Below are 17,076 nucleotides of genomic sequence, written 5' to 3'. Positions count from 1 at the left end.
TGTAGAGACTGTTGAATACACAGACCCATGGGATACTTTCCCATCAGAATCATTTTCAAAGGGGGAACAAGACACTTCGACTTTTAAAAAATGTATTTTTCACTGAGTCTTTGGAATAGTTGTTATGACTCTCAATAATATGTTATAATTTTATGTTCTAAGAACTAAAACAATTAGGCTTAAATAAGATGGATAAAATATGTGTTCTTTTGGAATAGTTAAATTACTTTGGGGGCGCCTGGGTGGCGCAGTCGGTTAAGCGTCCGACTTCAGCCAGGTCACGATCTCGCGGTCCGGGAGTTCCAGCCCCGCGTCAGGCTCTGGGCTGATGGCTCGGAGCCTGGAGCCTGTTTCCGATTCTGTGTCTCCCTCTCTGTCTGCCCCTCCCCCGTTCATGCTCTGTCTCTCTCTGTCCCAAAAATAAATAAACGTTGAAAAAAAAATTAAAAAAAATTACTTTGCCCTTTGTAGATTCAAGCAATCTAAGGAATGAGTTAAGTTGGAATTCAGAAAATAGGCAGCTTGCTAATTGCAATATCACACTAAATGAATTAATCTATTCTTCATAGCTCTATTGAAGGACTTGAGTTTACTAATGCCATTCTTGCAAGATATACCAGTTCTTGCTAAATAAGAAAGATATCTAACACATGAGAAACACTGTACTGTGTGTGTAGTTGTTCCATGTGAAAGTGCATTTCTTACTTAAGTAAATGACCTATTTTATGATTAAAGGTAAAGGTTAGATTTTTTCATTCTTTAATTTTGGGATTTTTAGTACTTGAAAAAAGTCAAGTTAATGTCATATTTAGTGCAAAATAATTGAATGGAACCATACACTTGTTTGCGATATTAATAGTCTTGCTACTTTATTCCTTAAGCATTTGTTCAGAAATACTTTATATCTGTGGGTGGACTGGATGTATTGTCTCAAGTTCTTGTGCAACTGGAATCTGATTCACACAAGACTGTTTCCAGTGCTAAGCTTGCAGTGGTGGTGACAAAGACAGTGGATGCGTGTATTGCTGATAATCGTGAGTAAACATGCTTAGTAATTTTTATATAATTGCGTTTTGTTTAAATTCAACATGGTAGGTGTTGAAATGGTAGATGGAACACAAACATGGTTTGGACTTCCAGTTTCTCACATGTGGGAGGAATCTTAAAACTTATCTAGTCCAACTCCTTGTTTTCCCATGAAGGTTATGACTTTCCTAAGGGTTCAAAACTAGGACTTCCGACTTTGTCTAATGATAGAATCAAGATAAGATTCTGTTATTTCTAAACCTTTGTTTCAACAAAAGAGCAATATTAAGTTAAAAACTTTAAGTTAGAAATGGACATTTGGGAAACATAAGGAATGGAAAACCCAATTTATAGATTTTAAAAAATTATATAAAGAATTAAGTTATGCCTCTTTCTAATAAGTATGAGGTCTGACTTACCCAACCATAACTAGTGTGTGGCAGACTCAGACTTGAACCCATGGCTGCTTCTCACATGTACAGACACTGAGGAATGATAGTCTGCAAATGTCCGTAATAACCAATGCTTTTAACATTCACAAAAAACTGAAAAATAAGTAGGTGATTTTTAAAAAATCAGTTATTTTTTTTATTTTGACTTGTTTTATTTTTTATTTTTTTAAATATACAACCAAATTAGTTAGCATATAGTGCCACAATGATTTCAGGAGTAGATTCCTTAATGCCCCTTACCCATTTAGCCCATCCCCCCTCCCACAACCCCTCCAGTAACCCTCAGTTTGTTCTCCATATTTATGAGTCTCTTCTGTTTTGTCCCCCTCCCTGTTTTTATATTATTTTTGTTTCCCTTCCCTTATGTTCATCTGTTTTGTCTCTTAAAGTCCTCATGTGAGTGAAATCATATGATTTTTGTCTTTCTCTGACTAATTTCACTTAGCATGATGCCCTCCAGTTCCATCCACATAGTTGCAAATGGCAACATTTCATTCTTTTTGATTGCCAAGTAATACTCCATTGTACATATATACCACATCTTCTTTATCTATTCATCCATCGATGGACATTGGGCTCTTCCCATACTTTGGCTATTGTTGATAGTGCTGCTATAAACATGGGGGTGCATGTGTCCCTTTGAAACAGCACACCTGTATCCCTTGGATATATGCCTAGTAGTGCAATTGCTGGGTCATAGGGTAGTTCTATTTTTAGTTTTTTTGAGGAAACTCCATACTGTTTTCCAGAGTGGCTGCACCAGCTTGCATTCCCAAAGATCAGCTTTTAAGGGCCTGCTATGTGCTGGGCTCTTAGTGAGCTCTAGAGACACAAAAATGATTAAGACCTAGTACCTTGAAGAATTTACAACCTTACTATTGATATCAATATTGTTAGACACTGGGTGAACTCTGTTAAAAATGCTGTTAGGAGAAGTATAACAAAATGGCAGCTTCTTGAATTTTGTTATATCTCACTGTGACAGCTTCAGGGATGCTTCACTGTGTCATTAACATTAGAACCATGGCAGTTAATAATGTATTTCAGTTACGGGCAGGAGTTAGTTACATAGGAAGGTCTATAGTCCATCTAGATAAGAACAGGTGTATAAGGTGAGAGTAAGCATATTCAGCTTTTAGGGAGGTAGTATTATTACTTCATACTCACAGCATTATGCAGGATAATTGAGAAGAAACCATTCTTCATAAAATAGGCTTTAGTAAACTGTCCCTATCTTGGGAAGTGGGATTAATGAGGACTATGTAAATCACCATATTATTACAATGTATTTATTTATATATACATACACATACACATACATATTAGATATTATATGAGCTATGAATATTAGATATTATATAGTTATGAGATCATTCTCCCAGGATAAGATCTGACATATAGTATATATATATATAGTTATGAGTTTGAAGTTTATACTTTTTTCCCTCTATTTTATACTAATAGCTACTTTTGGAGTAATACTATCCAAGTATCAGATTGTTTCAAAACTTCTGACATTACTGCTTCATGAAAGTCTGGATTCAGGAGAAAAATTTAGCATCATACTTACTCTTGGTCATTGCACAGAGGATTGTGGTAAGTATTAAATTTATTCAGTGTGCTTATTAGAACAGTGGAGTGGAAATCCACTTTTGTTTTTTTCCCTCATTTTCATGTGAAAGGCTTAAAAGTACTGCCTTTCTCCAAGTCATTCAGGCCCCAAGCTAGTCATTTTGCTCTTCATCCTTCTTCATCCATACTCTTCCTTATTCCTTTCTGCCCAGTTCCAATTTAGGCCCTTAGCCCCTCAACATCTTTCACCAATGTTATTGGAATAGATTTCTCCTGTGTTCCCTCTCTCGTATCTCCATTTTTCAATCCACTCTTACACTGCTGCACAGATCCAATCCTGTTCTCCCTTACTGAAAACCTTTGAAAGTCCTATCTTTCTTTCTCTACTTATCACTCTCTTTTTTCTCCTCCTCTTCCATTTTCCTCCCTCTTTCCATTCTTCTCCTGCTCTCTTTCTGTCCATTTTCCTCTTTTCCAACCCTTTCTACATTCCTCACTCTCTCTCCTTGCAATCTCTTCTCTCCTCTTTGCTCCCTGCTCCACTTTTCCATTCTCCTTGCTTTGCTGTCTCTTGCTTAGGATTTACTATCTTCTACTCTCATTTTTGATATATTTTCCAGAGGAAAATCAGTATGACCTTTTTAAAAACAATGGGCTTCCACTCATGATACAAGCCTTAACTGAATCACAGAGTGAGGAACTAAACAAAGCTGCCACTTTTGTGCTTCACAATTGCAAAAAAATTAGTAAGTATATTGTTACTTTAAAAAAATACCAAAGTTTATGAAAGGGAATTTGTATCTGCTGAATGAGCCAAACCCCTTAAGGTCCCCAGGCTCTTCTTACATTTGAAAAGCAGAGTATATGATTTGGACGTGACTAGAGTGTTTCATCATATTAAAAATCTATCTGGAAGAGAGCAACAATATAGAGAATTTACTTATTTTATGCATTGTGGACAAATTTAGTTGTAGGACTTAAACTTGAGGTCTACAGGTGACTTGTGGTTAAATTATAAAGTACATTTCATTTATTTTAAAAACTGAGTGCCTTTTATTTGCCAGGCACTCTGCTAGGTTTTAGGGATACAATGATTAAGAAACAACAGTCTGCACTCATAGAGCTTAGTTTAACTAGATAAACAGGTAGTCATTAATAATCTCAAAAATGAATGAATTGTTATATATTAACCTAAGGGCTAGGAATGGATGGAGCAATAGAGCTTAGAGAGCATAGAACAAAAGACTGTGTTTTAGACTTGGAGCAGAAAAGGCTTTGGAAGAAGTGATTCTTGAGCTGAGATCTGAATATGTAGCATTAACTAGGTGAAAAGAAGGGAATTTGTTATGGCAAATGTCTCAGGTATGAGCAACAGTGAGGCACAAAGACCCTGTGTTAGGAGGGAGCATGCATTGAAGGATTAATGGCCATTGAATTAGTCTTCATGGAAGAAAAATTGCTGCTGCAAAATGCAAAAAGAAAACTTAAAAGATTATAGGAAGGAACCACTCTATGAAAGCTGTTGAAAAAAAACTACTTTAAAACCAGTATCCATATACCTGAGGGTGTTCGTGTATCTGGCATAACATATTTTCATGATATTCTTTCTCCTATAACTCTGCAGATTAAAGTCTAATTTATGACCGGGGCTTGGGCCTCTGCCTAGCACTTGCTTTTTGTTTATTTTCTATACCATTTAGACAGTTAATTTAGTCTAGATGGGCCAAATTTAGAGAAGGGGGTGTGGGGCATGAGGTTGTCTGTATTTAGTGTTAAAATTACATTTAAAGTGTAAAAAAAACATTTCCAGTAATGGATAAATTAACTATTTTTCCCCATATTATGAAGCCGAAAAATTATGTCTAAGTCTAGGAGAATATTCTTTTGATGAGAATGAAAAACAATTAGAAGACATAAATATGAAAGAGAAGAATCTTGAAGACTACTGGAAGAAAGCAAAGGAAATTCTACACAGAATAGAACAGCTTGAAAGAGAAGGAAATGAGGTGGGGTTTTTTTGTTTCAAAGAATATAGAACTTTTTTCAAGGTTTTTTGTTTTGTTTTGTTTTTTCAGTAGAGGTTAGAGGGTAAAATATTTTTCCTGCTAAGTTATTTTTTAAGTTTTATTGGTTTTAAATTCAAAATTAAGTAGTGATACTTGAGTAACCATCTTTGAGCACAGAAAGAAAAGATTTTTAAGAAATGGAAATGATGACTGAAAAAATAAGAGACACGGAAGATAGAGATCTAACATCTGTATAATAAGGGTTCAAGAAAGAGAAAGGATGGAGAAGTAATCTCTCTCTCTTATATATGTATATGTATGTATGTATATATACACACATAATACATGTTTCTATATTTTTTTATGTATGTACAATTTGTGTCTTTGTGTGTGTGTACTTTTAAAAAATGTTTATTTTTGATGGGGCGCCTGGGTGGTTCAGTCGGTTGAGCACCCGTCTTTGTCTCAGGTCATGATCTTTTGGTTTTTGAGTTCTAGTCCCGCATGTGTGAGCTCAAGCCCTGCTTTGGGCTCTGCAGTCTCTCTCCCTCTCTCTCTGCACCTTGTGAGATTCTCTCTCCTCTCTCTCTCTACCCCTCGCTCACTCATGCTGTGTCTCTCAAAAATTTTTTTAAATGTTTATTTATTTTTGAGAGAGAGAGAGAGAACAAGCAGGAGGGGTACAGAGAAAATGGGGGACAGAGGATCCGAAGTGGACTCTGTGCTGATAGCAGAGAGCTCCATGCAGGGCTCAAACTCACGAGCCAGGAGATCATGACCTGAGCTGAAGTTGGATGCTCAACCAACTGAACCACCCAGGTGCTCCTTTGTGCATGTATTTTTAAAAATAAAAGCATAGTGCTCAACTTAGTATAATAGTATAGTAATTTCATTCTTTTAAATGACTGAGTAGTATTCAATATTAAAGATTATTATAAATTTATTTAACTAGTACTTAATTGAGAGACATTTAGATTATATTCAATCCCTCACAAGTGTAAACAACTCTAGAGTAAATGTCTTGCTACCCTATATTTTTTATATATATATGTAAAATATATATAAACATATATAAATATATATATAATAAAAATATATATAATATATTTTGTTGTTGTTAAGTTTATTTTTATTGGAGAGCCTGGGTGGCTCATTTGATTGAGTGTCCAACTTTGGCTAAGGTCATGATCTTGTGGTTCGTGAGTTTGAGCCCTGCATCAGGCTCTGTGCTGACAGCTCAGAGCCTGGATGGAGCCTACTTTGGATTGTGTGTCTCCCTCTCTCTCTGCCCCTCTTCTGCTCATGCTATGTGTGTGTCTCTCTCTCAAAAATAAATAAAACACTAAAATTTTTTTTGTTTATTTTTATTTCTTTTGAGAGAGAGTGAGCAGTGTAGGGGGGCAGAGAGAGAAGGAGACAGAATTCCAAGCAGGCTCCATGCTGTCACTGCAGAGCCCAATGTAGAGCTCGAACTCATGAACCATGAAATTATGACCTGAGCTGAAATTAAGAGACGCTTAAGCGACTGAGCCACCCAGGTGGTAAATATATATATTTGTTAGCACCTTACTAAGATGTAAATCACATTCCATACAGTTGACTTGTTTAAAGTGTGCATTTCATTGGCTTTTAGTATAACCACAGAATTGTGCAACCATTACCACAATCAATCTTAGAACATTTTTATCACGCCCCCCAAAAAACCCCATACGTTTTAGCAGTCACCCTCCCTATTTCCCCATCCATTCTTCCCACCTTCCCAGCCTAGGCAACCACTAAACTATTTTCTGTGTCTATGTATTTGTCTATTCTGTACTTTTTATATAAATTGAATCATAGAGCACATGGTCTTTTGTGACTGGCTTCTTTCATTTAGAATAATGTTTTCAAGGTTTATGCATGTTTATATTAGTATTTCATCTTTTTTTAAAAAGCTTTATTGAGATGTTATTCACACACCATACCATTTGCCCATTTAAAGTGTACAATTCAGTAGTGTTTAGTATATTTACAGTATATGCAACTATAGTCATTTACAATATTTTTATCATCTCAGAAAGGAACTCTGTACCCTTTAGGTATTTCCTTGCATTCTCCATTCCCAGCCATGTGTGTGTATATGTGTGAGCAGGGGAGGGGCAGAGAGAGGGAGGGAGAGAGAGAATCCCAAGCAGGCTCCTTGCTGTCAGCAAGAGCCTGACACAGAGCTTGATTCCATGAACTGTGAGCTCATGACCTGATCCAAAATTAAGAGTCAGACGCTTAACAAACTGAACCACCAAGGTTCCCCTATCTATAGGATTTTTTTGTAAAGATGTGCAAGTTTTATTATGAACAATCCTGTCAAATTGTTTCTCCATAGAAGTTGTGCAATTTATGCTCTCACCTGTAAGTTATGAGAGTGTATACCCTTTCAATTTTTGCCAGTGTCCTAGATGAATGCTGTCTCAGTGTAGCTTTATTGTGCATTTCTCTTACTGCATGTGGGATGGGGCATTTTTTCATAAGTTTAGGAGCTATTTATCTTCTTCATATTTCATTATAGTAGCTTTTCATAAATGTTGATAGAAAAATCATACCCCAAGACATGATTTATACATATTCTTTCTAGATGTTTTGATAATCATTTGGTTTGCTTCTGACCTTTTTTTCTTCTGAGTCCGCCCTCCCCACAACCGCCCCAGCCACCCATATTATTCTTGGTCTATAGTAGAGCTTTGAAAAAAATTTTTCATGGGGTCAACTATATTAGTTTCTTTTCTTCATGATTTATTGATTCTGTGTGATATTTAGAAAGGCCTTCTTCCCCTCAGGAATGTTAAAATATTATGTCTTCTTTTAAAATATATACAATTTCTGGGGCACCTGGGTGGCTGAGTCAGTTAAGTGTCTGACTTCAGCTCAGGTCATGACCTTGTGGTTCATGAATTTGATTCCCACATTGGGCTCTCTACTCTCAGTGCAGAGCCCACTTCGGATCTTCTGTCTCTCTCTGTCTCTTCCCCACTCACGCCGTCTCTAGTTCAAAAATAAACATTAAAAAAAACCACACATGCACACACACACACATATATGTGTGTGTATATACATATATATACACACAAGTTCAGTTTTTTATATATCAATATTTAGCTCATTTTGACTTTTTTTAAGTTTATTTATTTTAAGAGAGAGAGCATGAATGGGGTAAGGACAGAGAGAGAGGGAGAGAGAGAATCCCAAGCAGGCTTCACACTGTCAGCACAGAGTCTGATATGGGGCTCAAACTCACGAACTGTGAGATCATAACCTGAGCCAAAATCAAGAGTTGAATGCTTACCCTACTGAGCCACCAGGCTCCCCTCATTTTGACTTTGTTTTTGTGTGAATTGTGAGATATGGATCCAATTTATTTTTCCCCAGATGGCTACCCTGTTGTCCCCAGTTCATTTACTAAATAAATTCCCCTTTCCTGTTAATGTAAACTGTCCCTTTTATTATGTATATTCTGTTGACAATCATGAACTTTTCCTATATTATTTAAAGAAAGTATAAATTGGATTATAAAACAAATGGATTATCTTGAAATTATTTACTTGTCATTTTTACATTATAGGAAAAAATACAGAGAGAAAAATACAAGGATAATGTTTCATCTATGAACATAAATATTCAAAATACATTGAAACACCTCCATGGAGATAGTATTGGCAAAGGCCCTGAAGCAGAAGATAAGGATAAAAGCCAGTCTAGAAAGCTTCCGAGTTGTAAATCCCATGGAATTCTAACTACAGCGTGTACAAATGATCACCAAATGAAGACCCTGTTAAAGAGTACAAATCCAGTTGATGCTTGTTATAGGGAGAGTGGACAAAATAAAACTTTATATAAAGCCGATTCAAGCTATAGTCAAAACTTACATGAAAGAACAAATTTTGAAAAAAAGAATTCTGTTTCTCAATCAAGGTATAGTTTAATAATTGTTTCTAACTTTATTTATTCAAGTATTTTTTTTGTAGTACTATGTTATTAAGCCCTGGGATATAGAAATGATAAAAAATGGTCTTGGGAGGAGCCTAAATGGAAATGTTGGGAATGGAGTTTGGATGGGGAGGTATGGGCCAGTTCATTTAGGGCCTTGCATGTCACAGTCAGGATTTTTGGTTTTCACTCATAGGGCGTAGGGAGCCATTGACAATTTTAAATTGTGTGACATCAGATTTGCATTTTAGAAAGGATACTCAGAGAACTTAACCTGAAACCCTATACCTGAAGTAACAACACATGCATTAATAATCCATCGGCAATGTAGCAAAAACCAGTTTGTAAATTTAATTTGATAAAAAGGAGTAGTGTGTGATGAAAATATGGCTCAGGATTACCTTTTCATTTGTTCCTTTCACCTCACCTCCAGTTCATGACCTTGCTCCCTCAGATAGCCTGTGGGGCTGGACCTGAGATGTAGCTTTTCTTAAAAATTTACTTGTGTTCTCTCCTCTGATGGATACTGAGCTAGTAGGGAAACTGAAGAGTATTGCTGCTATATTCTGGGAAGGTTGCAATGTAAACGGAATATTAGGGAGATGGATTACATCATCACCACTCCTTTTTTTCCTTTATAAAACCATTCTTGATGTTAATTTTAACCTGATTTCTCAGGGATGTGGAATTGGAAAGCATTGAAATATGCCCTTGGGCCAGCTCTCTTGCTTTCTGTCCCATTGCTTTTGTTCTCTCCTTTTTTTTTTTTTTTTTACGTTTGTTTGCTTGTTTATTTAAGTAATCTCTCCACCCAACATGGGGCTCGAACCCGTGACCCCAAGATCAAGAGTCGCATATTCTTCTTCCAACTGAGCCAGACAGGCACCCTATGTTTTTCTCTTTTATAACTTTTTCCCTGTGTTTCTGTTGGCATCAGTATTATTGCCTTTTGGAATCTTATTTAGCTCCACTTTTAGAAAGGAGGCTATAACCATTACAAACGCTACTTTGGTAGAATTTGATAGACTTTGGTAGATCCTGGTTCCATCTCCTGCCTGCCAAACACCCAGAATCACACCACTGCTTACAGAAACATTTGTGCACACACTGAGCAGTATGTTTACTTTTAATTTCTGGTGTCTGTTTTCTTTTAGTGACCATGTTTTTAAACCTCCAATTCCTGTTGTCAAAAATAGAAAGCAGGAGTTACCAGTAACAGGTATGATTAAAAATATTTCTTCTTGGGGCGCCTGGGTGGCGCAGTCGGTTAAGCGTCCGACTTCAGCCAGGTCACGATCTCGCGGTCCGGGAGTTCGAGCCCCGCATCAGGCTCTGGGCTGATGGCTCAGAGCCTGGAGCCTGTTTCCGATTCTGTGTCTCCCTCTCTCTCTGCCCCTCCCCCATTCATGCTCTGTCTCTCTCTGTCCCAAAAAAATAAATAAAAAAAAAAAACTTAAAAAAAAAAAAATTTCTTCTTTGATTTTTTAAGAAAACATATTTAGGTGACTAATACAGCTAAAAATGTAATTGGTATATTTGCCCTCTAACATATAAGCCACACTTTTGACTCCTTTCTGGTGTAAATACTTTAATCACCTGTTATTGACATCCAGAACCTTTCTGTTTATCCAACAAGATGACTGAATATGTAGTACTGTACTAAAGTTTATGAAAATCTTGAGAATTAATATATCATGTAAATGTCAGGTCCTTTTCATTAATCAAAAGAATCTTAAATATTGCAATTTTTTTCCAGATCCATTTACATTATGTTCAGATATAATAAATAAAGAAGTCATCACTTTTCTAGCAACTGACAGTCATTCTAAAATGTTAAAGTATAGATGCTCAGGTAAATATTTTTTATACAGTTATTTTGTAATTAAAACTTTATATGATATTAGTTAACTAGACTTTACAATAATTCTGCCTGTGTGATTTAAACTTCATTGCCTTTAGGATCACCTGGGTGGCTCAGTCGGTTAAGCATCTGACTTCAGCTCAGGTCATGATCTCGTGGTTCATGAGTTTGAGCCCCACATCAGGCTCTCTGCTGTCAGTGTGGAGCCTGCTTCAGATCCTCTCTCCTTTCTGTTGCCTGCACACACGCACACTCTCACTTTCTCTCTTAAAAATAAATAAACATTGGGGCGCCTGGGTGGCTCAGTCGGTTGAGCAGCCAACTTCGGCTCAGGTCATGATCTCACGGTCCGTGAGTTCGAGCCCCGCGTCGGGCTCTGTGCTGACTGCTCAGAGCCTGGAGCCTGTTTCAGATTCTGTGTCTCCCTCTCTCTCTGACCCTCCCCCGTTCATGCTCTGTCTCTCTCTGTCTCACAAATAAATAAACGTTAAAAAAAATTTTTTTTTAAATAAATAAACATTAAAAAAAACACTTCATTTCCATTAGAGAAGTAACAATCTGGAATATCATAAAACATTCAAATTAATACCTCTTATCTGCATTAGCCGGTGCTTCCAGTATTCATTATCTGAATCACCATAGCTAATATTTTTTTAATTACTTTATTATTCTGTTTTTGTCACAATTAATACCATCTATGAGTTTAACTTTTCTGAGTAAGGTAAACGTTTTGTATATTTTCAGAGAGCATCAGTGGGTGTATATTCTGGATAATGCTGTACACATTAGGCATTAAGTGTTAAACAATATCTATTTTTATGTCTGTAGTTAGTATATAAATGTTTCTAGTATTATATGCCTCATTAGTTATTTTTTATTAATAATTTATTTATTTTTAATTTACATCCAAGTTAGTTAGCATATGGTGCAACAATGATTTCAGGAGTAGATTCCTTACTGCCCCTTACCCATTTAGCCCATCCCCCCTCCCACAACCCCTTCAGCAACCCTCTGTTTATTCTCCATATTTAAAAATCTCTTATGTTTTTGTCCCCCTCCTGTTTTTATTTTATTTTATTTTTAATTTTTTTCATGTTTATTTATTTTTGAGACAGAGAGACAGAGCGCAAGCAGGTGAGGGGCAGAGAGAGAGGGAGACAGAGAATCCAAAGCAGGCGCCAGGCTCTGAGCTGTCAGCATAGAGCCAGACGCGGGGCTCAAACTCAAGAGCATGAGATCATGACCTGGGCTGAAGTAGGACACTCAACCGACTGAGCCACCCAGACACCCACCCCTCCCAGTTTATATGTTATTTTTGCTTCCCCTCCCTTATGTTCACCTGTTTTGTGTCTTAAAGTCCTCATATGAGTGCAGTCATATGATATTTGTCTTTCTCCGACTAATTTCACTTAGCATAACACCCTCTAGTTCTATCCACGTAGTTGCTCCATTAGTTATTTGTTCTGCAGGGGCCCTGTAAATGTTCCATCCATCCAAGGGACGCTTAATTCATCCCTTTTCCTCCTCCATACCCTGGTATTTCCTCTTTGTTTTAGTGTCACACTCTGTTACGTGGATAAAATTCAGGCTCATGTTAGGCTCAAAATATCACTATTCTTTAGTCTTGGATGTAGAGTTTGTCTCTATTACTCTAAAACTAGCAATACCTAACTATGATCTGAATGCCATCTCTTTTTTCTTCCCCATTTTAATACTTGTGAAATCTTTCTCTTCATTACCTTTCTATCCATTAACTTCTTTTGTCCCCACTTAAACTATGTTCATTTCTTCTTGTCTTAAAGAGAAAAATCTAGAGGTGCCTGGCTGGCTCAGTTGGAGGAGCATGTGACTCTCGATCTTGGGATCATGGATTTGAGCCCCACGTTGGGTGTAGAGATTACTTAAAATAAAATAAAATTAAATTAAATTAAAACTTAAAAAGGAAAAATTTAAATACTTTATGTGACTTGCTGTCCCTTCAAATATTCATCTGCTCTTTCTTTCATCATTACCAGATACTTGCTCTTTCTCCTTTCTCTTTCAATGTATTAATTTCCTTCTTAGTTCCTTGCAATCTGGCTTCTTTTATTGCCATTCTACTAAACTTTAATGTTAAAGATTATCTGAAGCCTCTTTTTTTCTGCCAAACCAATGACTTTTTAAAAAATTCTTCTCCTCTTTAGTATCTCTACACTGTTGATAACTGTTTCGTGGAATCCTCTCCTCTCAATAGTTTAAAGACACAGTTCCCAAACTATCCACCCAGACTCCCAGGAGGTCTGTGGTGAACTTGAAAGGGCATGACAAAATACTTTAAATTTTATAAATGGGTGGCGCCTGGGTGGTTGAGTCTATTAAGCATCTGACTCTTGATTTCAGCTCAGGTCATGAGCTCACAGTTTGTGGGATTGAGCCCTGTGTCAGGCTCTGTGCTGACAGCGAGGAGCCTGCTCGGGATTCTCTCTCTCCCTCTCTCTCTGCCCCTCCTCCACTTGCATACACAAGCAATTTCTCTCTCTCTCTCTCTCTCTGTCTCTCTCTCTGTCTCTGTGTCTGTCTCTCAAAAAAAAATAAACATTAAAAAAATAAATTTTATAAGTGAAATACATAATAATCAACATCTTTTGGATACCACAGGAACTACTAGCTCAGAGTCGTTACAGTTTCACCATTAGCTTGCACTGCATTCCTTTTGATGATTTCATGTCATTGTGGACCTGAGTTTCCAGTGGTTGTGATAAAAAGCAAGCACTACATAAAAATAATGTGGAACAGGAAATGAGGGTGGCAGTGTCAGTCAGATTCCAAGATAGGAGAATTTGTTCTGTACCTAGTAAGTGCATATATCGCATTAGGAGTAACTGTGATTAGGGGTGCTTAGCTGGCTCAGTCAGTAGAGCAGCGTGACTCTCGATCTCAGGGTTGTGAGTTTGAACCCCATGATGCTTATAGAGATTACTTGAAAATAAAATCTTTTAAAAACAAAGGAGTAATTGTGGTTAATAAGAATGAAATCTAAATATTTTTCAATTTAAGTGTATTATTTTTTCAAATGGCTACTAAGTTATTAGAACATAAATGCTTATTAAGTTGTTTGGGACTTAACAGAAGATTGGTATTTCTTTTGGCCTAGGAGTGCCATAAAAAGTCACCAAGATCTCAAGGATGCCATGACGTGAGAAAGTTTGGGAACCTCTGGTGGGAAGTATTCCACAGGGCAGAGGAGATACTTTATTACTGTTAACTCCCTTTCATATCTTAGTTTGTTTGAGATGGTTCTTTCCTAGTTCCCTTCTTTAATGATGATTCACTCACTTCACAGACACTTAGGGAGTGTTTATTCTTTGGCAGGCATGGGGATCAGATTAATAGAACTAGTCCTCATCTCAAGAAGTCTGAAAAACACTTCATTTTATCACCTTTATTACTTTATCTTTCTCTTCCTGCCAAATTTCTGCATATTTCCCCAAGACATAATCTATAGCACTTACTCAATGCTGTTTCAACATCTGCTTTTGTGGCATCACCTATCATACTGATAATTTTCAAATCTTTATCTCTACACTTGGCTTCTACCTTGGATTATATATAGCCTCATCCTCCTTTTCTAGCTACACCTAAGACATATTTCAATATCTTGTTTTTACTTCAAGGTTAATGTATTTAAAACACAGCATCTTTCTCCCTTTTAAATTGCCTTCCCTCCAGCCACTCCATTTCTATTAGTGTGGTCACTATTCTTTTGGCCTCCCAGATTTCAAACTTTAAATCATTTATAACCATTTTTTCTCTTTATATCCCCTATTTCTAGTCTGTCAAATTTCATTTTTTCTTCTTTCCCACATAGGCCCTTTTTGCTTCATGCTTCAATTACACCAGCAACTTTCTAGCAACTTTCAATTACACTTTTTTGTTTTTCAGTTTTAAGTCTCACCAACCCCCAACTGTAATGAGCATATTGCTGTTAACTTCTCTTTCTAATATGTGCTTTTTATCATGTTACCGAGCTAAAGGCCCCTCAATGCTTCTCTGTAACTCACTGACTCAGCCTCTCTGCCTGACTTTTAAATTTTTGTGGACTTTTATTCTGCTTCCACTTGTTAAATTTTATTGCATATTTGTTCTCTTTAAGTCTGCCAGAAAGTTGCTATGCTTATTCCAAACTTTGTCATTCAATCAACTATCAAATTACTTAAGAATTATCCTAAACTTTTCCCTTACCCCAGTAGCTCATTATTCACCAGTTTTTACCTCAGAAATCTCTACATTCTCCCTGTAAATGTCTTGTTTCAGAATTCCTCATTTATATTCTGGACTGTTGAAGTAACCCCTCAACTGAACCTCTTACCTTCAGCTAAACTTTCTATGACACAAATGAAATCATGTCATTTCCCTGCTTAATAAATACCCTCTAGTTCCTTCCCCATTGACTTGCAGATAGAAATAGCATGGCTTTCAAGACCATTGTCATCTGGCCCCCTGCAGCCCTCACAAGACTCAACTTTCCTCCTACATTTTTCTCATACTTTATACTCCAGCCACACCAAAGTACCTATAATTCTCTGAACACGCTATGCTTTTTCAACTTTTTTGTTCTTTTACACATGTTTATGGTACTTGAAATGTCCTCATCCTAGCCAACTTCCTGCCTGGCTAACTTCTAGTCTTTTAGTAGTGGGCCACTAATACCATTAGGCGACAGGCAGATGGGGAACTTTATAATGGATGGATGTGGCTAACATCACCTGAACCTAGTGATCAATCTTAACATTAAAAAAAAAGAGAGATAGTCAGACTTTATGTGCCTCTTAATATGATACAGTGAGAGGTCCTCAATACTGCCTGTGAGGAATTCTACTAAAAACAATTGAATCTGAATCTAATCAATCATCCAGATCTAATTACTAGTTTATTGGACACACAGGAACATTTTAAAGCATGCACCTAGGATATAATCAATGAAACCTAGCCTTTGGGTAACTCCATAGTATAAATGATCTAGTGTCTATATCAAGTAAATGACAAGGAGGAAGAGAGGAGAATAGATTGATTAAAATAAACTTGAGGCATTTCAACTGAAGGTAATGATGGACCTTCTTTGGATCCTGGTTTAAACAAACCAATTGTAAAAAGAAAGTTTTGAAATGATGGGGAAATTTAAGCACTGACTGGATATTAGATTATATTAGACATAATTTTTTAAGGTTTGATAATGGTTTTGTGTGTTTAAAAAAAGTCCTTCTCTGTTAGGGATGAATGTGAAGTATTTACAGATGAAATTATAGTTTCATGCAAATTCCAGGCTCCATAATCTAGTGTATACATGGAGGGCAGAGCAGAATAAGTGGGTTATAGACAAAATATGACTGACCATAACTTAATAATTATTGAAGGTGAATGATGGATATGTGGAAGTTCGTTATACTTTTCCCTTTACTCTTGTGTGTTTGAAAATTTCATAATAAAACACTGAGACAAAAAGAGATGACTGGGCATAAGAGTCACTTCTTCTGGGTATTTTTCCTAATGGTGACTCCTGCTGAGAACCTGACCAAACTAGATGCTCCTTTTCTATATCATCCTAACTGTTCATACCTCTATTGCAACACTTTTTTCACTGTATTGTATTGTCTTTAATCTTAACATGACTGACCTTCTTGACATATTTATAATTAAGTTCCTGATTTTACTTCAGTTATCATCATAAAGATATTTGCTTTCACAGATTTGTTACTAGATATTTTGTAATACCTATGCATCACTTTAATTTGTTTTCTTTTAGGTTGCATAGCAGTAGGAAAATCCCTGAATAGCCGAAATTTTAGCAAGCTCTTGCACTCTTGCCCATACCAATGTGATCGTCACAAAGTCATTGTGGAAGCTGAAGACAGATATAAAAGTGAACTAAGGAAATCACTTATCTGTAACAAAAGTAATTAATTCAGCAGCTTTGAAACTGTTATTATGACTCTACCTTTTGAACTGTAATCTAGAACACGAAGTATATTAAAAAGTTAGCGGGTAAAATCATGTTGAAAAGAAAGTATCTTAGAGCAACCAGTGTTTTAAGATGTACCCAGGGAAAAGATTTAGTCTCTGGTCATTTAAAAATTCTTCCTAATCCATCTAAGGATTCCCATTAGAAGGGGGGAAAAGGAATTATCATACTAATGGAATTAATGTGCAGATTGATACTCTA

The 17,076-nt window shown here is 36.5% G+C and overlaps 1 protein-coding gene across 1 annotated transcript in view; it reads left to right on the top strand.

The window, feature by feature from the left end:
• The window catches only part of TERB1 (telomere repeat binding bouquet formation protein 1), a 40,505-nt gene that overhangs the window by 18,469 nt on the left and 4,960 nt on the right, over positions 1 to 17,076 (top strand). The window contains exons 8-15 of the mRNA XM_047079307.1: positions 882 to 1,034; positions 2,943 to 3,074; positions 3,671 to 3,796; positions 4,899 to 5,056; positions 8,652 to 9,001; positions 10,171 to 10,235; positions 10,773 to 10,868; positions 16,660 to 16,809. Of these exons, the coding sequence (XP_046935263.1) occupies positions 882 to 1,034; positions 2,943 to 3,074; positions 3,671 to 3,796; positions 4,899 to 5,056; positions 8,652 to 9,001; positions 10,171 to 10,235; positions 10,773 to 10,868; positions 16,660 to 16,809 (1,230 nt within the window). The remainder of the gene's footprint in view (positions 1 to 881; positions 1,035 to 2,942; positions 3,075 to 3,670; positions 3,797 to 4,898; positions 5,057 to 8,651; positions 9,002 to 10,170; positions 10,236 to 10,772; positions 10,869 to 16,659; positions 16,810 to 17,076) is intronic.

This window comes from Lynx rufus, unplaced genomic scaffold, assembly GCF_022079265.1.
Source record: "Lynx rufus isolate CCGP_SWC_20201006 ecotype Redwood Valley unplaced genomic scaffold, mLynRuf1.p SCAF_16, whole genome shotgun sequence".
In the NCBI taxonomy this organism is placed as follows: Eukaryota; Metazoa; Chordata; class Mammalia; order Carnivora; family Felidae; genus Lynx; species Lynx rufus.
The sequence above is the reverse complement of the archived record's forward strand: the minus strand, read 5'-3'. Positions and strand labels throughout refer to the sequence as shown.